The sequence below is a fragment of the Ambystoma mexicanum genome, chromosome 12 (assembly GCF_040938575.1).
Source record: "Ambystoma mexicanum isolate Mex_15411 chromosome 12, UKY_AmexF1_1, whole genome shotgun sequence".
NCBI lineage: Eukaryota > Metazoa > Chordata > Amphibia > Caudata > Ambystomatidae > Ambystoma > Ambystoma mexicanum.
Window position 1 is genome coordinate 119487658 of NC_090936.1, and position 25441 is coordinate 119513098.

The 25441-nt window shown below is 47.0% G+C and overlaps 1 protein-coding gene across 2 annotated transcripts in view; it reads right to left on the reverse strand.

Moving 5' to 3' along the window:
• The window catches only part of EFCAB6 (EF-hand calcium binding domain 6), a 1227964-nt gene that overhangs the window by 189634 nt on the left and 1012889 nt on the right, over nt 1–25441 (reverse strand). For both annotated transcript variants that reach the window (XM_069628134.1, XM_069628133.1), the window contains one exon: nt 11986–12166. In XM_069628134.1, the coding sequence (XP_069484235.1) occupies nt 11986–12166 (181 nt within the window). The remainder of the gene's footprint in view (nt 1–11985; nt 12167–25441) is intronic.

The following is a 25441-nucleotide window of genomic DNA, read 5'->3' on the forward strand; positions in this document are numbered from 1 at the left end:
CATGGCCCTAATGTCTGCTTTTGTAGCTGGTTTGTCCAACAGATCTTCCACCTGAGAGGGGGTCACCGGGGAGTGTAACTGGGCACTAGTCTGGATGGGTTTCTTAGCAGCAGATTCCTGTGCCATCAGCAAGTGCTTGATGTTGGTGGAGGCCACTGCTCTTTCATTGCATCCACTCAAAGCCATGGCTTATTGAGGAACCGGCAGCGGAGAGTGCAGACACGTTCTTCATGAGGCGTTCATCTCGTGTGTGCCACTTTACGGTTGACTTCTCCACGGAGATAAAGACAAGGGGAGTGGGTGTAGCAGGCCTGGCCCAAAACTCTCAGCCAGCTCAATTGCACAGCCCCCAGTGGGTGTCGCTGGACCAGTCACCAGTAGATCTGCTCCCCTGCTTTATGGTCTACACACTTCTTGGGAAGTAGCCGGGCTTGGGAGCTAATCGGGACTCCGCTCCGGGCAAGGGTGCCTTTTCCTGCGCGCTGATTGAGCCCACACCACCGGCAGTGAGTCGCCCATGGTTGGAGTCAGTGCTGGTGTCCCCGCTGTTACAGGCAGCGGCTACATTCAGCCGTGAAGCAGGTACCACCACCGGAGGAGCAGTCATGTCCTTGTCCAGAGTGATGGAACGCTGTAGAGGTGCTTATTTGGGGGTAGCCAGACCCTCCCGGGTGCCTTGCTTCTCGGAGGAGCCGATCCCGCTGCCTCGCAGGACGCCTCCGCATCACTACCATTGGCCTACGTGCTTCTCACCTCCAGGGATCACCAGCCAGTACGAGCACTTCCAGCCACCACCTCTGCTTTCAGCACAATGTGGACCAGTAGGTATCCCGAGGCAAGGAGCGATCTCCGCCCATGCTTCGAATATAGTCCAGGTACCTCACATCTACTGCGGCCCCTTATTGCTGTACTGTGGTGGCAGCTCTCACACACATCAGCGGGCTCGCTTGTTGTCATGCCAGGGTAACAGGTGTCTGCCATCTTGAGAGCACCACGTGGGTTTCAAGCTTTGGGCTACCCGATTGATTATCTGCAGGGTATCGGGCACACCGTCTGGTCCGGATGGGCCAGGGGCATTAGGGGGTCCAATATCACAGAATCCCATCCATCCTCGGGAGGCAGGGGTGATTATCTAGCATTTTTGGGGCCTGTTGCAGCCTCAGCGGCACATAGCTCACGGGTCAGACATCTGCGCTGTCTGCTGCTCGCCCACGTCCAACGGTGGCGTGACCTCTGGGAGGTGGACCGAGCCGTCCAGTAATGGCAACTGAACCGTCAGGGAAGAGACCAGGAAAAAACAACGCAGAGCAAGAGCAGCAGAAGCCAGAGATGCCCATGCAGCCCAGCAAGAAGAAGCAAGCCCCAGGAGGAACTGGCCAAAAGTCCCAGAGCCAACCAAGGTAAGAGGCACGTCATGGGGACCGGTAGGGACTTGGGGTGCAGGAGAGAGATAAACCACACATGAATTATGATAAGAACAATCTTCCTTATTTTACATTTATAGCAAAATGTCAGTACTTGTGTCAGTATTTGGGAAGAGAGTCAACCAAGTGGGCCTAGCGAGAAGGGAAGAGAACCAAGAGTCTGGGACCCGAACCAAGGTGAAGTTTATATTAATACAAGTCATCTTCATTGTGGCATTACTTGGCAGGGAAGTAAGTGGGCCTTAAAGAAGAAGAATAGAAACCAGGGTCTGGGACCCAAACCAAAGTCACATATATCATCATACAAGTCATCCTCTTCATGGAAGTACTTGGCAGGAGAGTGAACCAAGTGGGCCTGACAAGAAAAGGGTGAGCAAACAGGGACTGGGACCCAAATACGTATGAGGTGAACAGGGTCGGACTGGGACAAGAAATCAGCCCGGACACCCAAAGAAAAGTGGCCCACCCCTCGCATCAAAAAAGTGGCCCACCTCTCGCCTCCAAAAAAATGGCCCTCAATCCACTTTCTGTGAATTGCGTCAATTCATGATGGGGGCACTGGTCTTGTGCTGTGTGCCATGCTGCTGCAGCACTTCTGGTTGCATGTCGGTAGTAGTCTACATGTGTGATGTGCTTGCGAGTGATATTTTGGGATAAGATGGTGGGTGGTCGACTGCATGTATGGGTGGCTGGGGGATTGGCGGAGGCGGGTCCAGTGGCATTCGGAATGCAGGCAAGTCCGATGGTGCCAGTATGTGCTACAAGCACATTTTGAGTTGTTTGGGCGGTGGATGGGGCAGCAGAGGCCAGCGGCCTCGCCGCATGCTCAGATGCTGGCATTGCAGCAGCAGTCGGAGTGCGGGCAACTGCCCATTGCCATGCTAATCCCCAACCCTGTTCTTGCCCCTCCCTCCCCAAAACACCTTTTCATGGGAACTCTTTGAGCTCTCTTTAATCAGGCCTTAACATCAAACTTTGCACTCGATGTGTATGCCTTTGTTTTTTCAAAGCAGTTAATGATTTAATTTTAGCTGTAAATGGTACTGATGTAATACAAATGTCTTAACTTGGTCTGCTTTCAGCCAATCAAGTTATAAGCACTGTGCGTGTCCTTCAGTGAAGTCCTGTTAACAGTTTTTGGCTTGTGTAAATGTATCAGGCATTTGCCAGGCACTGCTGTTAGATGCCCAGGTACTTGCATCATTTTGCAGCTGCTACCGTTCATACCCCTACAGACAGCAGGGCATTTCCCATGCCTACCCAAAAGCCCAAACTATTAGCATTATCAATGCTTGTTTCCATCATCATGACTAAACTAAGTGTTGCCGTAAATACCCTCTAAGTGTTTACCTCTTGCTAGGTGATGCGTCTTCAAAGGGTCGCTCATATTGAAAGAGCCCATCAATGCAGAATGTCTCCACACAACCTACAATGGGAGCGCTGGTAATAAAAGAAAGTAGTACTTGCAGGTCGTTAAGGGGCAAAGATGCATTTGCTGACAACCATCGCAGGCAATATGAAGCGATGCAAATGGACGTTTCAAAAACACAAGAAGGTGCAGCTCACATAAAAAATAAAATAACATGTATGAAATGTGGAAAGAGAATAGGAGTTGAGCAAAATTAATCCGCTGTTCAGTCAGGCTTTGAATTTGTAGGAGTAGGAAAGGCCTCTTCTGCCCAGCAGAGCATCGTATGTCAATACGTACTGGGTGATGTTCAAGTGCTCGTCTGCAGGAGATTGTATGCAGATGGTCAAGCACAATGTTTAAAGTGTGCCTGTCCGGCACCTTGATGAACATTACCACATCTAGAGAGCTGCTGTGTGCATTTTACACCAGGCCGAGCTACATGGGTTAGATTACAAAAAGTGCTTTGTGTAGTCCGACTTTCGTAAGTCCCGTCAGACATACACCTCACCCTAGATGTCAGCATGAGAGTTAGGAGCCTCACTTACTGATTATGGTGTCTGATTCACATGGTCATCTACCCGACAGCACGTACCCAAGGGCCGAATGAGAAGAGGTCGCGTAACCCACGTCTGTTGATGAATAGTCCTTCATTCATTGATGTAAACTACCTAGTCAAAAGGTTAAACCCTGTCGTCCATATCGTGTGCCTCACTAGCCCGGCTGGGAGTCTGCACCCTCTGCCGGGTCTGCCCTCCCGATGGGGAGCATTCCCTTGCAATTCCATAAGCATATCGATCGACCATGGGCACCGGCCCATCCTGTAAGCATTGCAACATACGTCAAGTCAGCTGAATTCAGCAATATCTAGGCATTGGGTCCGCCCACGCCTCCGATAATTAAGAAGAAGAAGAAGAATATCTAGGCACACTTCACGCGGAAACCTTAACTGATAGTCGTGTTTGCAAACTGTGTCAGTGTTTTAAGATTTCCAAAGCGGCATAAGCTGTTATCTGCACCCAACAGCACTGCAGGCAGCTTGACACATGCTGCATGGCTTTTCTTTCCAAAGCTTCCCTATCTTTCAACTGTCGTTTATCTGCACACCGAAGTTTCAGACACTGCTAGCTAACATAAGAGATATCCATTGCTACGTTTAGTTCAGGAAGCAATGCACGACATCTGGACCGCAATTAACCTAAAGTCTATTGCAGTGCCAGTGGCTGTTTTAAGTGTGTTCATTTCGTATGAGGCACGGCCTAGCCGTCATTTAGCAGAAAAAGTGCTGTTTCGTTTGCCTTAAAGCTGCAAGCAGACCATAGCTTGACGACGTCACAATCACACAATCACACTTTTTGGAAAGGTAAACATCCCTGGACTCCCCCTCACCCCCCCCCAGCAGTCCGTCCGAGCTCCACCTTCTCACGTTTAACGGTTCAGTCAGTGTATCGCCAATCTAAATTGCTGGTTTTTCCTCCAGTTAATGTCATGTTGTGATGTCTGTCAGGTAAAGTGCCTCTTTGCCATCAAAAATGTGGTTCACTCCAACCAACTAAAGCCTTCTTCGTTAATAATAACACAGTGCACCTAAAGTTGCTGAGCTCAATTCTTCAAGTATGATATGATGTGGCATTTATAATGTGGCATTTATAAAGTGTTTCAAGTACCTGACATAATTTGACCAATCATCACATGGTAACAATAATAGTAATTATAATAATAACTTCTATTTATATCATGCTTTCTTTTATCCAAATCGAAGAACATAGTCTAGAAGTCATATTTCCAACTACGACTGTCAGTACTAGTCACTCTTAAGCTTAAGGTGCCGCCGTGCCAACCGTGCAGAACGCGCTCACTGATGTTAATGTGATTTTGCGAAACATTTTGTGGCCCTGCCCTGGGCCCTGTGTGTGGAATGGCTGGATCAAACTTTCTTACCTGATTTTTGTCACACGTTGTGTAGTCTCTCAGGTGTAGGTAGTTTTTGCGCCACTGCACCCTGTCTGCCTCTGCCTGTTGTCGTTTTGCTGCTGCTGCTGGGCTCAGGGCTTGCGGCTCACTCACTTCTTTTGGTCGGTCACTGTCTTCGGAATGGGCCCGGGCCGGGTCTGCTCCTGCTGCTGCCTGCTGGCTGTGGCTTTGCTGCGGTGCGTGTCCGTCCTCCTCTCCTCATCGTCGTCGTCAGACTCGTCACTCGCTGACTCACGTCAGAAGTCAGAAGTCAAGTTGGCAGTTGGCACTGGCTGCTGCCCCCGTGGACTCGTGGGGTTGGGTGGGTGGCCTGGCCTCCTGCCTCAGTCAGTGCTGCAGCTGCCTGCCTGGCTGTGTTGTGCCCACAAAATAATGCCCAGGGTGAGGAGGGGAGGCCCACTATATCCTATTAGTGACTCAGAGTAGAGAGTCACATGTCCTACTCCTGCACCGCCACTGACTTAATTGTGGCGGAACAGAGTCTGTGTCGGCCCCAGAGCCCCAGGCACAAGTTGCTTTCAACTTTGCAGGGCAACAACAAATTCGATGTTAGTTCCTGCAAAGTTGAAAGGAACTTGTGAACTCACTCAGCCCCGCCCCCGGGCCCCAGCCCAGCCCTGTCTGCAGCCCCAGGAGCTCTCACAGTAGCAGCACTAGGGGTCCGCCGGGTTCTGTGTTTGTATAATTACCACTTGATGTCTTACTTTAGCACACATGGCCACCATGGGCCAGGCCACCACGGTGGCCCGCTGCGCCGTCGTTGGCCTCCTGGTGGCGGCCGGCCCTTGATCATGCATCATGCATGCATGCATCTGCAATTTGCAATTGCAATGCAAATCATCAAAGCAAGGTAACAAGGTGTGTGTTGTTGTTACCTTGCTTTAATGAATAATTTGCTCCCTCCTCCTACAGGTCATTCAGCAGCACCACCTTGGGGAAGGAGGTGTGGATCACTGTGGCAGTGATTACTAACTTACCTACCCAGTTAATCATCAATACTAATGTACCCCAATTCCACCAATGGATGTTACAGGTTTCCCAAATAGACAAAAAAACATAATGCATGGGTTTGTGGGGCTCAAAATCCCAAATGAGAGACACATCAGAAGGAACAAAAATAAACAGTTTCTCTCTAGGTTATTTCCCTTTTAACACCAGGGAAAAGGAGGGTTTTAAAGTAGAGCCCCCAACTTGGAGTTGGAACGGAACGGAACGAAAAAAATTCCCCACTAAGACTCAGGGGATAAAATAACAAAATTTACTTTAGATGGGGGAGTCACAGACTTGACTGAAAGGGTATGTGATGATTTACAAGGTGTCTTAACTTCTCCCCAAGGGGGGAGCCCGATTTCATGAGGCTAGGGAGGTGAGGCTGTAACCCTATATTCCCCCTGTGGTGGTTTCAAGTGGGAGGACCTCTTGGGGAGGGAATCCCCTGCTGGGGATAAGGATGACCACCTGGGTAAAAGTCGGCACAATACCCCAAACCTAAGTCTTTTACCACCTTTTCACCAACCCCCTTGATAGCACTTCTATTTGTGACAAGTGAGGATGTCGTCCCTTCTTCCCGAGGGGGAGACCTTTCTCATGGGGTCAGGGCAGTGCATCCACAGTACAATAATCCTGTAAGGGGTGGAGCACCGAGGCAGGATCACATGGGGAGGGAACACCCCTATGTAATTGGGGATGATTATTCTCAGGCAGCACAGTATTCCTAAGTTTTGATAAACCCAGCCCCTTTGCCAATACCAAATCCGCCCACCCCCTTGTAGGGAGAACTAATATACTCTGTTGCAAGGTTTACCATCATGATACACTTGAGACACCTGAAATATCCAAGAGTCCTAAGTCTCTCACTTCAAAGGGCAAAATTAGAACTGGGACGAAGAAGATTACTTCGAGGAAACAAAGTGAATGGTCTAGTTTATCTCCAGATGTCAATTGCCGGAATGGAGGCAGCTGGCCGATGCAGGAGTTCAAAAGGAGCTCAGCTGTCTGTTAGGGAGAATTCTCTCTTTAGGCTGAATTTCCTAACCTAGTGAGTCCCCCAGCAGCTTTGCTGGATTTCTGGAGTTTGTTTTTTTCTCCTGCCAAGAGTGAGACTCTTTTTCTCCCACTCTTGGACATGCTTTATGGTGTTCCTTTGACTGTTAATGTGTTTTATGGGCTATGGGGTCCTTTACTCCATAGGGCCTCATGTGTTTTACTATGTGTGTTACACAGCACCCTCCGTGCAGTGACACAGGGGTGTCATAGTGACACCCCACCATACACTCCATACCCTGGGACTGACTACTGTCTCCCAGGGCATGTAAAGTCACCATTGGCTTTACTAGTCCCAAATTATTAACAGAAACCGGTACAAACCATCATATTGTGGACGTACTGGTCGGGGCAATTCGATTGCCCCGGGGTCTGTTAGTCGAGGGGGCACGTCTCCGTCCCCCCTGATCGAGTTTTGGCTGGTGGCAGTGGATACTACTTTTTATATTCGACCGCGAATATATCCCTATGGGATTTTCCCATTGTTCGAGGCTACCAACTTTAATTATTTAATTCTCATAGCCTCGAACATACCGCCAGTTTATTTATTTAATATTAATTCGCCGGTTGGTATTTTTTGCCAGGACTCGATTCTAAAATGGCGTTTGTGTTCTCTTCTGTGACTCCAACCCAAGTCGAGCCCTTTGTTCCACTTTTTGGCAGGCTTCTCCACAGAAGCCTCCAAAAGTGGTGCCACTCTTCTGGGTACCACAGGGGGTGTGGGAGGGGGTTTAGGCACCCTGGACTGAGTTACCTTGGTAACTCAAGTCGCACTCTTGTGTGATTGGCCCAAGTGGTGAGCCGGCCGGCTCACCACTTAGCATGTTTGATTGACAGCTAGGCTGAGTGAATGGGGGTGTGCTGCATAAAAGCAGGGCTTTGGGCACTGGAACTTCAGAAGTCGCCACAGGACCTGAGAATCCGACGAGGGAGAAGCTGAGCCGACCTACCATGACGACACCACCGGTGGAGCCCTGGGGAACCGACTCACCACTTCCCGACGACAGAGAAAATCTCCCGGCTGGAGAGGCTTCTTCCCCTGACTGGTGGGCACAACCAGTTTACCTTCTTTTCCTCGCATCCCAGGACGTCTTGTAGTCGAATTTCCCCTGCCAAGCACCCCGGAAACCGGATAGCCACTTACCACTGGACCGCAAATAAAAGGACCGCTCCTTTTACCTGAGAACTTCGCGGCTGGTTTCTTCCCTGGCAGTGCAACGGACTCATGTCTTCCTCCCCCACGAGATCCTCTCTTCCCCCGGACAAAGCACCGACTTGCATCCGCTGCCAGGAACAACTGCCCCCGCTGGAGTATTCTCACCACTTTAAGGTGCCGTGTCCGCCAGGCCTCCCTTTCTAAAGATTGCTACAGGTAATAATAATCCCTTAACCTTCTGGACTGGGCTGGCCGCCTTGACCATCTAACTGGTCCCTTTCTTTGGTCCAACTCTTTCTGAACCTTTTCAAGACTTTTTGTGCACCTCAACCGTGTGACCTTGGAGACATTTCGTTCTGATCCTCTTAAAGTGGATCCGGCCTTCTGAACTCTAACTTCACGGTTTTACTTTGCCTTCCTCTCTTGTTGTGTTCTTGTGAAAGTGTTGGGATCTGTTTCAAATTATACTCTGCTTTTCTCTCCCTTTTAAAACGAATTATTAGAGTGCCATCTGCGTTAAGCGCTCACCGCTGTCTGAAAATAAGTGGGGCTTTTTCTTTAGACTTGTCTAATATTCTTTTAAGGGAGTGAATATCTTTTAGTGACCGTGTTTTTGAACTGCTTAATATTAGTGCCTGTGTGCTTTACTAGATGCGGTTTTAAATAAATAATTATATCTCTTTTACACCAAGCTCTGGTCAGTGTTTACTTGTTATACTGTGTTCTTTTGACCTATTGTGAATACTCTGTATACTGCCTAACTCTTCTTGAGGGAAGTCTGACTGCTCAGCCACAGCTCCAAGTGAATCTGTGTAGTACAGACTGCTACCAAGTGGGTTTACTGCCAAACACCTGTAGTCTTAAATCTTTTGCAGTGGTCCCAGAGGGAACTGCACAGGTTTCTACCTAACACTGTCGAATAGCTGAGAGACGAGGGTGAGAGAGATGAGCATTAGCAAGATGAGCCTGAGAGAGGCAAGCCTCCCGAGCCTCCTCCTTTGAGCAGACACAGCGGGTTGCCTGCACTGGGTGGACAGAGGGAAGCTGAACAGGAAGTCACGGAGCGAGGTAGCGGAATGCCTACAAAAGGTCCAAGCTTGAAGGACCGGGTGATCTATTGCCGTACTTACCTCGAAGCTACTCAGGCTCCGATGAACAGGATGCGCACCAGGAGAAGAGAGTCGCTGCCTGAAACGCTGCAGGCTCTGTGGCTCTCCAGGAAGCTCTCAGAACCTCAGCGAGTAACACAGAAACTGGGGAAATGCTGATACCATTTAAGAAGAAGGGAATAAGAACACAGGTTTACCAGAGGGTGTTGGAGGTCCGGGAAAGCTCGAGAGAGAATCTAAGAAATGGAAGAAAAGGGTCTGGGACCCAAAAGTGAATGAAAGAGTTACTCACTTGATACTCGAGTGATCCAAGGGGGAGTAACGCTGCTGTGCGAGTCTGGGATTCACACCCAAGAGAGAGGGTTTGGGAACCCAAAGTGAATGGAAGAGAGTTAGCCACACGGCAGGAGAGTAAACCAAGGGGGAGTAAATCTGCTGTGCGAGTCTAGGACCCGCACCCATATCATAAACCAAGATCTAAAGTCAAAAAGATCTGGTGCCCTGTGAAAGAGACATTTTTTGAGAATCACTTGGTTTGGCAAGGGAAGACGCACATAGATTGGAAACCAGGGGCGCAAAGTACCTGGGAATAATAGAGTGAATCCAATACTTGGTTGGGAGGGATCTCAAGTTAATAGGATATAAAGACTGTAAATATCAGAGACTTTACTTCATCTGTGATCCAGCATCTTATTAGAAGACTACGTCTAGGGGAAAGGAGCGCCAACCCAGTCTTGGAAAGTTGTGTTTTTGAACATTTCTTTTGAACACTTTACTGTTAGCAAACCTGGGACATTTTCTGTTTATTGAGAACACCAAGAACACTTTTGCTTTTAGTAAAGATATACCCTTGCACAGTTATCTTAGATTGTAAATTGTGAGGGTCAGAAATGTGAGGCGGACAACTTTGTGGAGATTTTTCAAAAAGATGTCATTTATTAACTTAAAAGGTTGGATAAACACCTTACTATCCATACCCTGGTGAAGATTTCCCTGCTGAAAATAAACTAAAGGAAACACTCTAATAAAAGTTGTCTGTCCCTCACACTTATAGATATAACAATTCAATAAGGTAATACATGGAAAATCCAAATGACAAAATATAACAGCTAGGTTCACAATCTGATAACTGTTTCTCCTTCCAATTTGGGTGAATTCCGTTTTGCCAGATTCAAGAAGGAGTCTATTCAACAGTTCCAAAGAGTAAGGAAATACTGTCTTATAATAAAGTTCTAACTCAGTTCCCTTGGTTCCAAGTTGACAGTAAAAGTTCCACTATAATTCCATTTGTTCCAAATTGAACTCAACCAACAGTTCAAAGGTATTCCCCAAGGTTTTCCTCTTTTCACTTTTCACAAAAGGCTGCTAACCAATAGTCCCCCTAAAGGTGGTTACATCATGGAGGACCTCATGGAGAGGAAATATTCTCCTGGGGATAAGGACGTGAGTCAGAGGCAAACCCTCTCTTACCATCAACCCTACAGGTTGTCAAGCACCGCAAATCCTTCTAGACGTAAAGATTCTTGTCCCGTGACAGACTGCCCTTGCCTTCCCAGCCTTGAGAACCCAAAGCTTGTAATATCTAGGAAGAGTTATTCCGAAAGTGCCACAGTATACTCTTGTCCTAACTTGTCATCTAGGTCTGCTAGTTCTGATCTTTTTAAGAAGAATACGCTAGACCGATTAGCTAATTCTAACCTTTTCCTTAACAGGACTGAGATGAAGAAGACTGATGGCAATACAAATAGTATAGCTGACTCAAGTACTAGCATGAACAAGATCATCAGAAACGTAAAGATCACCAGCCATGCAAGTACTCAGAAGAAGTGGCCCTCAGGAGCCATCAAGAGCCGCCCAGGGAAGAAGCAGGAACATCATAGACTTCTGCAGAGGGGTGAAAGAAAAGGCCAATGACAGGCTAAGGAGAGCCTGGGATTGTTGTGAAAGTTACCTAAGAAGAGACCTCAACTGGAACTTTGTTCAATGGGAAGGGAGTCATTTCAAGAGCTAAGCAGGGTCTAATTTAGTTCATCAGCCTGACCACATAACCACATGCGGAGCATGTGTGGGTTACATGGGCCTTCATGTGCAATTCTGTGTCTAGATAAACACCCAGTGTTTTGATGCAGTCTTGAAACCACAATTTGGTTGTTGGCTATGTTAAAACTACTATAGAAGGCATAAAACTTTGCAAGATGCTGGCCCGTGGTCACCACCATGAGTTCTGTCTTGTCATCGTTCAGAGCCAACGAGTTGGACAGCATCTTGACTGTATGGCAGCATACACGCTGTTGAGCTGTTCCGAGTCCTGGGTATACTTGCCAGATAGCGCGAGTACCACCTGGGTATCATCCGCCTAGTTGGTGTATCGGATGCCCAGGTGGTCCAATAGGTCTAGCAAAGGTCTTAGATAGATATTAAAGAGTGATGGTGAAATGCAGGAGCCCTTTGGGACTCCTGCATTGATAGCAAAATATTTTCTAAAGAACACCCACTCACTCTGTCAACTGCTTTACTACTCTACCTTCCCTTAGGTTAATCGTTGATGGGCTGTTCAAGGACATTACAGTGCCCTGGTTAGGCGACCTGCTGAAATGCCTCCATCTATCTTGCGTACTCTTTGTTGAAATATGTTTACATTTTCATAAAGCTTGCTTCAAAGCATAATAACATTTTTCAAGGGTAGTTACTATCACAAATCAGAATGATACACCTTAGTAACAAGAACCATATATCACAAAGGTCACTTCAGATGGTGTCTCTGATGCCAATAGAGATTGTTATTGCTCTCCTAATTGCTAACCATAAGCAGTTTTATAACACAAGGACACGTTTTTTTTTCGGACAGACACATTGAAAATATCAACACACCTAAGAAGTCTGAAACTGCAATTTCTCCCAGCCTCTCGATGTCCTTTTCTCTGCAAGCTTTCAATATGTCCTGCCATATCTTGTGAAGATTCTTTCTAAGCTTCATTTCGATTGCTTCACAGTTCAGCAGTGGAGTTGAGCAGGGAACTGCAGTTCGTGGCCTCTGAAATGTTTCTGAAGTCTGCATGAAGAAAGGGGTACATTTTAATATGCATCCTCCAGTTTAATGTATACACATACAATTTAAATAATTAAATTACTTTTATATTTTCGTAAAAGATTTCACAGAAGTCCATCAAAGAGGCTTAACATACAGAATTACCAGAAACATGAATATAGTGACATAGCATTGTGAATTGGGTATATGGTAGTTTTCTTTCAAGCACTGCCAACTCTCAAATGTCATAATATTGGCACCATATGACACTAAAGATCTGGTATTTATAAAGAAGTTGGAAGAAGAGATTAACACATTGAAAATATGCAGAAGGCAATATAGTAGAAATAAGCTGGAAAAAAATAAATATAAAAAGAGAAGAATGCAAAAGAATCTCAGGCGTAAGAGATATTAAAAGTCAGAACACAAGAATGATTAAGAAATTTGAATAGGGGGAAAGAACAGGATCAAGCCTGAGACAAGGTCCCATGTCAGAGGCTGGATGTGGATGATGTTAATGGGATTGATTTTTGGGCTTGTTAACTGATGTCCCCAAAAAAGGCAGAAACACATGTGTTATGTTGGCAGGGGTGCGACAGGGGCCCCCCGCTGTCATTCACACGTGCGCTCTCACACTCGCACAATGAGCCACGCCGGAGACGTGTGACTTGCTTGGTTCCTCGGCGGCAACTGCCAGCGGACCGTCTTTATTCTCAACTGCGCATGCACGAGCCTCGATCCCGCCCGCGCATGCGTACATTGGCGTATTCACTACGCAACATCCCTCCCTTTTCCCTTGAACAACAAACATTATCAAACATTAGAATCAACAGTGTTCTATTTAAACTGCAACTGACAGTGTGTCACGGGTTACGAGGCAGGGTCCATGATAAAGTCTTGGAACCTCTGCGGCGGCTTGTGCCCCGCCCGGCTCGGGTACCTGTGTGCCTCAACATTGGGCGTCTCTGGTGTCCCAGGAGTCTCTGCCGGTCCATCGTTTCCCTGTGGCACTTCTGTATCCGGACCTGGGCCTTGCGTGACGACTTCTTCCAGGTTCGCCGCTCCTATTCGCTTGAACGATACGTTCCTGGTGTCTGTCCCTCGTGTATTGGCGGCTGTGACCATAGACCCCTTGACATGCGTTACTCCCAGTGGTTGTGTTTCGTAGGGCAGCGACAGCTTTCCTTCAGGTCTCCGATTCCGCACCAGCACAATGTCTCCCACCGCAATCTCTTTCTCTGGTAATCCTCGCCGTATTGTCTCTCTCTCGTTCTGAGCGGCCCTCTCCGTTCGCACGTGGTTGTTGTCGATCTCTCCCGGACGTCGCCCTTCCACTTCCGGTAACAGTCCCCTTGGTACCCGGTTGAAAAGGGCCTCCGCAGGAGCGACTCCCGTGGACTGGTGCGGCGTCGTGCGGTATTCTCGGAGAAAGTCAAACAAGTTGCGTCGGAGCTCTTCCCCCCGTTCATCGATATGCGGAACACTTTGTTGAGCGTTCGCATGAAGCGTTCGACTTCTCTGTTCGCTCTTGGCCAAAGGGGAGTGACTTTGCAATGTTTTATCCCCCTTTCTTCACAGTAGCGAGCAAATTGCTGTCCTTTGAACGGTGCTCCGTTGTCCGAGCATATCTCCAGGGGAAAACCATGGGTGGCGAACATCTTCTCCATGGCTAAGATGGTGTGGTCACTGGCCGTGGATTCAACCAGCTCCACCTTTGGATATCGCGACCACTGGTCTGTCACCACCAGGAAGTGTGTTCCTCTGCCCGTGGATCCGAAATCAGCATGCACCGTCCCCCATGGGCGGTCACTCCGTTCCATTGCCTGAATAGGTGGGCCCCTCTCCACGGGACTTGCTGCCTGGCAGGGAATGCAGGCCCTCACGAATTCTTCGACCCTGCTTTCCAGATCAGGAAACCAGACCTTCAACCTAAGCTGTGCTTTCGTTTTAGCCATCCCCTAGTGGCCTTTGTGGGCGAGCTGCAGGACTTTGTTCACCAGTGTTCTTGGTATCACGATCTGGTGGCCTCTCAGCAGGAGACCGTAATCTGCAACCAACAGCTCATGGCGTGCCTTCCAGAGAGCTTGTAGGTCCTTCTGTGCTCCTACATTCCTCCGGGAGTTATTCTGGAGGACTTCCCGCCACTCCCCACTGGCTACAGCTTCTTTTATTACGAGGAAAGCCTAGTCTGTGTTGGATTCGTCTGCGATCTCGTGGCGCGCTAAGGCAACAGGCAGTGCCGACTCCACCACCAGGTGTATAGCCTCTATGCAGTCAGCCACTTCCTGCGAGTCTCTGGGTCGTCCGGTACCTGGATGGCGGGACAAATAGTCTGCCGGGTTGTGTGTCCCTGGGCAGTAGAGTAGCCTGACCCCATATTCCATAAGCAAGAGCATCCATCTTTCTATGCGAGGTGGTGGTTTGGACGATGTACCTGACAGAATCGGGATGAGAGGTTTGTGATCTGTCACCACGACAACTGGCTTCCCTAGGATGTAGATCCGGAAGTGTTTGCACCCCCACAATATGGACAAGGCCTCACGGTCAATCTGAGAATATCTCCTCTCTGTCTCGGTGAGCGCCTTGCTCGCGTAGGCGATGGGTCGCATGGTCCCCTGATGGTCTGCCTGCATGAGGACTGCACCCAGCCCCACCGGGCTGGCATCGACCACGATCTCCGACTCGCGGTCCGGGTTGAAATAGGCCATGGTCTCTTGTCCGGACAGGGCATTCTTGATCGCCGTGAATGCCCTCTGTTCATTTCCGGTCCAGGTCCACGCCACGTCGTTTCTGGTCAGAGCACTCAGGGGTTCCGACAAGGAGGCTAGGTCACGAATGAATCCTCCGCAATAGTTGACCATCCCCAGAAAGCTCCTGATTTCTGCTGGGGACGCTGGCGGTGCTGCCTCTCGAATGTCTTTCACCTTTTTGGGATCTGGGGAGATCCCCCAGCATGGAATATGAATCCAAAAAATTCCAGCCTGTCCTTCAATAATTTGCACTTTTCTTTGTGCAGAGTCGGACCGAGGCTGCGAAGTCTCTCGAGGGTGTTTTCCAGGCGCTTTAGATGTTCTGCCTCCGAGTGTGCAAAGACCAGGATGTCGTCTGACATATTTATGACCCCCTTGAGTCCTGACAGGGCCCCCCTGATGGCATTTTGGAAGACCTCTGCTGCGGACGAGACCCCGAAACTGAGCCTTTTGTATTGGTATAGCCCCTCGTGAGTTGTAAAAGTGGTAATATACCTCTACTCAGGGTGGAGCTCTAACTGGTGATAACCAGATCTCAAGTCCAGTTTCGAGAAGACCTTCGCTCCCTGAAGTTCGCCAACAATGTCGTCTAGGGTGGGCGTAAGGTGGCGTTCTCTCTTGTTTGCTACATTGGGCAGCCTCATTTCCACACAGATGCGTACTGCGCCCGGCTGTTTGGGCTTTGGGGCCATCACAATTGGGGAGACCCACGGGGTAGGTCCTTCCACTCTTTCAATAATGTCTAAGTCAACCAGTGACTGTAGCTCTTTTTCGACCTGAGCCCGCAGATGGAATGCGATGCAGCGATGTTTGAGCGCTGTCGGTCTCACTGACCCATCGATGTGCAAACGTATGGTGTCGGCCTTTAGTTTCCCTATGCCGTCGAAAATCATCTCAAAGCGTTGCAGCAGACGTTCCAGATCGGCATGATATACCGCCAAAGTGAAGTGCACAATGTTCAGCGCTTCTGACGCGGCACAATTTAAAAGGCGAATGTGGGCTTACGCTGGTGACCAAGAACCTCGCTTTAATTCTGATCTGTCCATGAGATACTGGAGCCACGAACACTCCTTGGATGGGAAGGGGTGCATCTCCTCCAAATGCGTATATCCGTGCTGTGGACTCAGTCAAACTTGGCGGGCCTGGGAGTGCATTGTAGTGTTCGGTAGCTAGCACACAGACAGATGCCCCGGTGTCTATGAGGACCGGAGTAGGGACTTATCCGATGAGTACTGTACATTTTGGTTGTCGACTTTCGCCAGGGCCTTTGGCAATGCTGGAGATGAAGAAAATGTCCTCTTCTTCCTCTTCCACTTCCTCTTCTGTGATGTTGAGGTCTTGCATACCCTGTTTGACAGCCGATACACCCCTCACTCTCCGAGCGTTGCTTCTGCCAGCTCTCTCTGGCCCCCTCGAGGCCGCTACTGGTGTTGCTGCCCTGCACACCCTAGCATAGTGTCCTGGTGTGTCACACCGGCCACATACTCTTGATTTGGCTGGGCACTCACCCTCGTGCGGCAGGTCATACCCGCAGTAGGAGCATGACGGAGCAGTGCTTGGTGTCGTGGAGCCATCCCCACTCCTTGGTGTCCACCTCGCTCTCCCTGGACCAGAACGTCCGATCGCAAATGCCTCTTCCTCCTTTCTCGAGTACGTGGCTGCATCCATCTTCGCCCCCCTGGCCTCAGCCAATTCGTAGGGCTCTCCCCGTGTCCAAAATCTGCTGCAGCGTCAGCCCAGGTTCTCTCAGGACTTGTCTCCTCAGTTTCCTGGAACTGCACCCTTGCAGCAGCTGGTTACGAACCATTTCTTCTTCATTCGCCCACCGGCAGGAGCTTGCTAGGTGCTTTAGCCGCGCACGAAACTGGTCTAGCGACTATTCTTCCAGTTGCTTTTCGGCGCTCATGACAAACCTGTCAAAGTCTATGTTTGCCATGGGAAGAAAATGGTCTCTGAGTGCTTGTTTTACTGCGTCATATGGGACTACTAGGATGTCGAGCGAGTCATATATTCTGTGGACCTCCGTCCCTGCTGAGTATACCATGATGGCTATCTTCGCCTCATCCTCTGTTTCCCCCGAAGCTCTGAAGAACATTTCTAATTTTTTGACCGACAGGAGCCATTTCGGTCCCAATTTGGATGGAGGGCACGTGGTATCGAATTCGGGCATGGGGCCAAAGTACTGTGCATCCTGCGAGGGACCGGGGCCATGGCACCCTCTTGCTCTTCTTCCTCACCCATTGTGATGTGTGGTACTCACAGGGGAAAGTAGTCCTTCGTGGGTGTCGAGGTGGTCTGGCCAGGTGAGCCCACTTGCGACACAGTGTCCTCCTCCGGCACTCCTTCCCGACTGGTTCACTTTTCTTTAATGCCACAGCTTTATGGCAGCACAGGCTGTGTAAGTTCCACAACTTGGTCTCAAAAGACAGACGAAATGCAGCTGGCGCACGAGCACCCTCACGGGCCGCAACCACTGCGATCTGCATGTGAAGCAAAATGGCGGCTGGCCGTGCGCGTGGATCCGTGCCGACACGGAACAACGTTTTTCCCTCCAACGCCGCCGGGGTGGAGAACTGCTCCGGAGTCATCCTCGTCGCCAATGTTATGTTGGCAGGGGTGCGACAGGGGCCCCCCCGCCGTCATTCACACGTGCTCTCACACACTCGCACAATGAGCCACGCCGGAGACATGTGACTTGCTCGGGTTCCCGGCGGCAACTGCCAGCGGACCGTCTTTATTCTCAACTGCGCATGCGCGAGCCTCGATCCCACCCACGCATGCGTACATTGGCGTATTCACTACGCAACAACATGTCTGAGGTTACAGTTAGTACTCTTGTCATGGGAAGACATACGACAGTGGATATGGCCAAGGAAATGTGCACAAGATTACATAGTGAGTAATACATATCAAACAACATGCACTCAGGAAACAACAAACATGCATGATAACCGCAGGATGTGCAAGTGGAGCACACTGCAAATATATGAAAAGGGATGTGGGGTAAGCACTTGGAATCTCCTTATGATTACAAAGAAAGTTGGCAAGCTCCTGACCCACACACAATGACTGTTACAGGTACTGTCAGCACTAAACTGAAATACAGGACAAACAATGACAGGATAGGTTAGCTAACACCTGTGATGGCATTATATAAGGTAACTTAAATACAATATCCACAAGGACAAGAAACACCACCTGGTATGTTAGTAAAGGCCACAAACCCTGATGATTAAACAGGGACCAGAAAGGCTACAAAAGCAAAGGGAGGATAACTTAATACATAAGACTCCTAAAAATGGACAATTAGGAATGGTGCTTACAGAATAGCGAGGAAAACATAGGCATTCACACAGGAGCTGGATACAACAGCACACCACACCTAACAATCAATAGGAAACAAAGGGAGAACTGCAACAGAAACCAGGAACAGAGTCCAAGAGACGGTAAAGGAACCAACATTTAGAGCACCCAAATCACCACAACAATGTCTAGTAAGGTTTAGAAGGAAAGTAAGTACAATAGGAAATAAACCCCAAAGTAGGCCCCCAAGTGGCAGGTATAAGAGTGAAAGTAGATCATTTTGACACTTATGAAGAGGGGAATTGTGTACTGTTTTGGTGCAGGACTGTCCTTGTGGGAGGACATGAAATTGGATATTTCTCCTCTGCCAAGGAACAGTGAGATAAAACATGATTGCAAACCTTCCTGGGTGGGCATTTACCCACCGACCAGGCCAATTATGCCAAGTTCATCCTCGGTAGAAAGGCATTCACAATTGTAGCTCATTTTCGCTCTTAGTTAAGAAGGGTAATCCAGACGTGGAGGACCCCATCTTGTCTAGGCTTAAAGAGACACAGCTTCATTCTGCTGATGAGGCCCAATAAGGCAGAACCACATGTTTGGGGTTGCTGTTGCTACTCTCGATCAGAGGAGAAGTGCCTAGCATTTCAGTGTGTCACCGTCCTTGTGGGGGCGGCAGGCACTACACCAATATACAAATGGATTTTTCTTCACTGCTAAGGCGCAGTACATACAATGTAATTGTCAACCCTCCTGAATGATCACCTTACCACAGAACTGCCTATTTAACTCATGGTTGTCCTCAGTAGGGTGGGCTCTCATATTTTGGATGAATACATCACATTTTCTAATAATTGTAACTTAAATTAAAAAAAAATATTTGAAATAATAGCCAATGCTCTAATTACATTGATACATCCTAGGTTAGCCATCAGCTTATTGCACCATTTCAAAATCAATACTTTGATTGCCCACCTTTTCACCAAGTGCCAGGTCCATAGCATTTTACTTCAGTAATAGTACAGAAACACTACACCATTAATCATTATGCAGTATTGCTTTCTACAGTGAATGATTTGCAGTATGTCTTCCCTGTTATTATTTCAACTGAAGAGAGGCAAGTCTACAATCGAGATCTGCACGAAAGGAGTAAACACAAGACCAAAATATGGCTGGGGCAATTGGTACGATCAAGAAAACCTCTTTCTCAGAAAGCCAAGGCATCTTATTGACAAGGACTCTCCTGGCCTTCTGATCTCCATTTCCACCTCTACCTTGTTCATCATCGCTGTCTCAACTGTGTTCTTACCAAGGTACTTCACCCAGTAAAAGGCAAGTCCAAAATCATAGCCCAATTTTCAGGCATACGACCTGCCAGCTTTAACCAAGACCTGCTCATAAGCACACAACTGTTAATTTCATGGAAGATTGCATCCACAAAGTTTGAAGTCATTTTCATAATATTGTCTGAGGCCAGGACACCCTTCTCAAACAGACCTTCTGACACTCTTGGTTTTGTAATAGAGTCCCTAAGAAAGATCCAGTACTGCACACATTGTGGATCAGGTGATCGACCACACTTAAAGAGCATTTCACAGGAATGTAGTATTTGAAATTGAATGAGCCGCTATTTGGATGAGATGGCACATTCACAGGGATGCACATTTACTCCTCCGCATCCATAGGCCGTACATCAGTCTCCCACCTAAGTTGCAATTTGGTTAATGGTTTGGTTGTGAACAATAGGAAAACTTGATGTAGTGTTGAAACAACCTTCAAGGGGATTGTTTCACAATACAGGTCATCTTCCAATGGCAAATGCTGCCAAATTGTATTGAAATCTGAAAACTGGGACCTGAGAGCATGAGTCAGTTGGACGTATGGGTAGTGTTCCATCATAGGCAGATTTTAACAACAGGATAACTCTTGGAAAGCTAGAATATCTCCATTGTTAATGGCATCTCCCACTTTAGTAATGTTCCTTTCTATCCATTTCCCAAAGGATTGTAGAATATTATTATGTACGTGGAGTTCTTCATTATGCAGGGCGGCCAAAGTGATTTTTCCAGCCCATCGCATTACCATGTTGGCATCTCTTCTAGCCTGAATGACTGTTGGTGTAGCCTCCAGAATGTCACGATTACAAATTTTGCTATATATGCTTTTTAGCAGGGACATATATTTCAACAATATGCATTCAATGGGGAGTCGAAGGATCTCCGTAAAACCGGTCATTAATAAAAAGCTAATTGGGATGCTCAGTAGTATCTATTCATGTCTGGAAGACCAATTCCTCTTTCCCATCAAACTAATCATACTGAAACTCACTCCCACTGCATACTGTTTATTCCACAACAGCAGTTGCAAAACTGAGATCCTGATCCTAGGTGCCCCTACCAACCTAGGAGGCCAATACACCTCTTTTAACATTGATGGCATCAACATCAAAGTGACCAAGGAAACCAAAACCCTATGCCTCTACCTAAACTCGACGCTGAACCTAGGCAAACAAGTCAGCGCAACAGCCTCTGAAACATATAAGCTGATACGGGTATGTAAACCATTATCCACTAATGGCTGCATCACACGAGCGGGAGCCCTAATCTTGTCTAAACTCTATTATTGTAATGCCCTCTACGCAGGAGCTAACAAACACATTCTGAACAAACTAGACATGTTTACAAAATAACGCTTTAAGAACAGCTCTAAGCCTCCCCAAGAGACAGCACATCTCGGATGCTAGAAGAAAGCACAAATGGCTCTCCATCAAGGATAGGATCCAATTCAAAATTGTCTCCATCACTCATAAATGTCTTAACAACGCTGCACCACAATATCTCAAAGACAAAATCAGGAAAAAAGCCTCATCTCGTCCCACCAGGTCTGCAAACTCGCATTGCATTATAAATCCCAGATTCAAACTAAAAAAAGCCAGGGACACAAGCTTTCCTGTCCAGGCCGCCCTTTATTGGAATGCTCTCCGACTCATTTACGAATGGACCAACCATTCCAAATCTTCAGGAAAAAATACCAAAAAGTGGTTAAACTCTAATGACATTTGATTACCTCCTGCTTTGCTTTTTACCTCCTGTGTTGCTCGATGAACACTGATCCTGCCTGCACCAAATCCGTGCGGGACCAGAATGTTAGTCGACAACTGCACTTTAATTTGACTGTACCCACCCCTATGCTGTACCTTAACAGTTGTATCATTCAATAACACTGTAGTTATACTGTATTTATTGACATATGGAACTGCATCACCTGTAATTTTTGTGCAAATGCACCCAGAAACGTATGGGTTTGGCGAGAGAAAGAAAGAAAGAAAGAAAGAAAGAAAGAAAGAAACAAAGAAAGAAAGAAAGAAAGAAAGAAAGAAAGAAAGAAAGAAAGAAAGAAAGAAAGAAAGAAAGAAAGAAAGAAACCTCCTGTACTCACCTTGTGCTCTCCCCTGCAGTTTTCCACTGACATTATCTGGATAACAAACTCAAAAACCCTGTGTGATTATAATCCAGTGCAGTCATCACGGATTCCCCAGCGGTGACCTCCTCCCATGTGGCCAGGGGACGGAAGCTGCTACCTGATCCTGACCCTGAGGGCTGCTTTATGAGGGAAGATCAAATTGGAGGAGACAGCTACCGGGGAAATGTCATGACTTCACTGGATGAGATGTGGTATCTCCCCCTTTCCCACGAGGAAGAACCCCTTATACCTAAGACCCTTTTCCGTGAAGAAGACTCTCTGATGCCCAAGACCGTCATGGCATACTATCAGATACGTTTTCCCACTGGTAGAAAAAGTGAACCATCTTCTTCATATATTTTTGGCCAAACACACAACCATAACACCAACTCACACTGTTCAAACATAACACCTTTTTCTTCTAAAGTATCTTTAAGTACAACCAGTAAAAATATCTATTCAAATGCCAGAACAATATCTATGAACTTAAACTCCCAGAATAACCCAAGTACTGAGAAAAGGTGGATGCAGTAGTCTGAATCGAGTACTAAGAACTTGGACCTCAAAGAGCAGTCTAGTTGTTTTTCCAAAGCACCTGTGTATGGGACATTTAAACCTGGCGAGCGTACTATTCGGGGAGGCAGTGCAGGACAAGATGTTAGCTCCTATTTAAGAAATCACGAACGCTAAATGCATGTACCTGTGTAGCAGAGCAGTGGAGGCTGCCACAGGAGAGATGCAGAGTCAGAGACTGAAGTGTCATGGAGGCTCTGGGAGCTGAGAGGAAGGCCTTGGGCACTCAGCGAGTCGAGAAACTGCGTTCTTGATTCCGTGTCCCAAAGGGAAGACGACGTGCAATCACGGAACCACGAGGGAGCCCAGAAGAACGTCTACAGCCTCCATATTGAAAAGTGGGTGGAAGCAGCATACTGCAGAAACAGCACACTGCAGAAGCGTGACCCCAACGGGAGACGCTGGAGAAAGCCGGTGAGTCTGCCCGAAGCCAGTGGGGACCCTGGGGCATTCCAGCGACCGTGCCAACAGCATTTTGAATATTATTGCTTTGTGAATACGATGAAAGGCTTGTTTGATTACCAGAAAGCTAAAAGGCAAACCCCAATGACCTGTGAATATATGTAATGTAAATGTGGGGCCAAACTTAAAGAAACCTTATCAAGAGTATATATCTCAAACTGAGAGCCATACCTACAATATTGATGATACAGAGAAAGCACATGAGAAGTCCTAGTAAACGAAAGACACCAGGCGAGTGAAACACATGAGGAGTCCTGACAAGCAAGACAGCAAGCAATTGATACATTTATAAAAGGCAGGGGAGTTTACAGGCAAGTGAAACTCATAAGTGAAGACCTGGCAGGCGAGTACACCAGGCAATTGGAGTTGCAGAAAAAGTCCTGGCAGCAGAGTACTTCAGGCAGTTGGCATTGCATAAAGGAACCTGGTAGCTGAGTAAACCAGGCAATTTGCAAGCCCCAAGAATTGTTAAAGTAAAGATTGGTATTTATTTATTGAACCCTGGAAAGACGGATGTTAAAGAAAGAAATTGCTATTCAGACGAGGAGAAAGTAGCATTAAAGAAAGACTGTTAAAGACTTGGTTGCCTGAACTGGAATCGTGAAAGTCCAAATAATACACCAAGGAACTGTTTACAAAAGTCACTATTCTTCTTGTAGTTAAGAATCCCGGGGAAGGGATCCACCGTCTGGAACCAAGGGTTCCATCTTGGAGAATATTTTTGTTGGAATTATACTTATTTCAGTTGTGAACACTTTTTGGCCAGTTGAAGATATTTTCCTTACACATTGTCATTTGTTTATAGTGTGAGGTTCAGGATATGATGTTTTGGACACAAGGACAGTTTTCCAGTTATTGACATCCCAACACAGACAGATCCTTAGTTTTGGCGAGAAACTCCTCTTTAACATACGGTCAGAGAGGTATTTGTCCAACACTTTTTCTTTTAATAAATATCTTTGGTAAAAACATGAAAACCTTGTGTTCAGCTCTCATTTCTGAACCCTCACATATGGTGCCAGGAGTGGGATGCTGAACTTTCTGACATAAAATTGGAACCCACTCACAAACAGGATTTTGTCCCCCTTTTTCTGTCCTTCCTCTCCCCTTTTCTCCTTAAATGCAGTTAACCATCCAACAGATAGAATATTTCATAATTGATGTTAGCCCCCATGAAACTATCTTCGTCATTAAACAAAAGCTCTTGACAAAATGTGATTTTCCTGTCCATCATCAAAAGCTCCTTTTTAATGGTCGTCCCTTGCTAGATACTTTCATACTATCAGACTATAACATACAATCACATAGTTAACTAAGCCTGATAGTTAAAGTGGAGATAGATCTAGCCCAAAGACCCTGTATTGGTACTATCTCTAGTCTTAGGAGACCCGCCAGAGTCCTTGTGGAGCAGGAATTATCATCAAAGTTCCTTTCTCCATTAGGAATAAGTGAGCCTGTCGAGGTTGAACCCATAAGGGTAGACCAACCTCCTGAGCTAGAGGAAGCAGTGTTCTCCTTTCTGGACCGATGTACCTAAGATAGTGATTTCATCCAATTTGAACAGGGCATTGGTTTTGTGGAGGCGGAAGGTCCCAAAAGAAAAATTGAGATGGCAATCCTAGATGATCTATTAACTCAGCTCACTGCCCATCAAATCCAAGCTGAAAACCGATTTCAAGCAGCACTTGATAGAATTGCTGCCTACCCATATAATAACATGGGGTCCTGCAACCTTATAAAGAAGGGGAGGATTTGGGGAATTATTTCCTCAACTTTGAAAGACTAGCCCACCAGTTTCATTTGGAGGATGCACTAAAGACCTGCTATTTAGCCACCTTACTATAAGAAGAGCGCCAACACTCCTAACAACTATCAAACCCTCTGGGGACCACAACCTTTTGATGAAATCAAGCAGCAAGGATTGCTGAAAAACGTAGGCCAAATGGACAACTTTTATAAGCAGAAGATTCGAAATATTAAAATGTATCCCAATGAAACACCAGTGGAATTTGAGGCTATAGTACAAAACACCCTGACTGGTTAGGAAAGAAATTGTTACCTGAAGTGTTAGACATTCTTTCCATAGAGCAATTTATGAATTCACTACCTCCCTATTTACAGAAAGCAGCCCTCCAACAGAAAAAACCCAGTTGGAAGACTGGGTTTAATATTAGCCATAGAGACAGCACAGAATTCTGCAGAAGCTATTTGACATCTTAAAAATTCTTCATAAAACTTTGATGAACCAAAAAGGGAAACAAGAGGTGTTTTTCGTCCCCCTCTTCTAAGTAAAGATAATCATCAAGATAATTCTCATAGACCCATGGTACGAGATCTGCCTAATGGAGAGAGAAAGCCCATTGCAATGAAGGAAAGAGGAGAAGCAAAACCTGAAGAGGTGAGAATACCAAGATCCACCTCTAAATATGTTTCTCGTGTGGGCAATCAGGACACCTGGCCCGACAGTGCCCTTCTAATAAGAAAGAGGAACATATGGAATTTGGTTACATGATGGGACAGGAATGCGAACAAAATGATTTACTTGAAGATGATATTGAAACCACAAGCAATTTCCTTTGTACCTGTGGTCCATTTAAAACACATGAATCAGTTATAATAAATGGAGTCCCTGTTAAAGCTTTAATTCATTTGGGGAGTAAACAAACAGCAGTAAGATCTAATTAAATATCCGCCAGGGACGTGAGAAGGAGAACCCCAGTAAAGGTTACCTGTGTACACAGAGATGAAA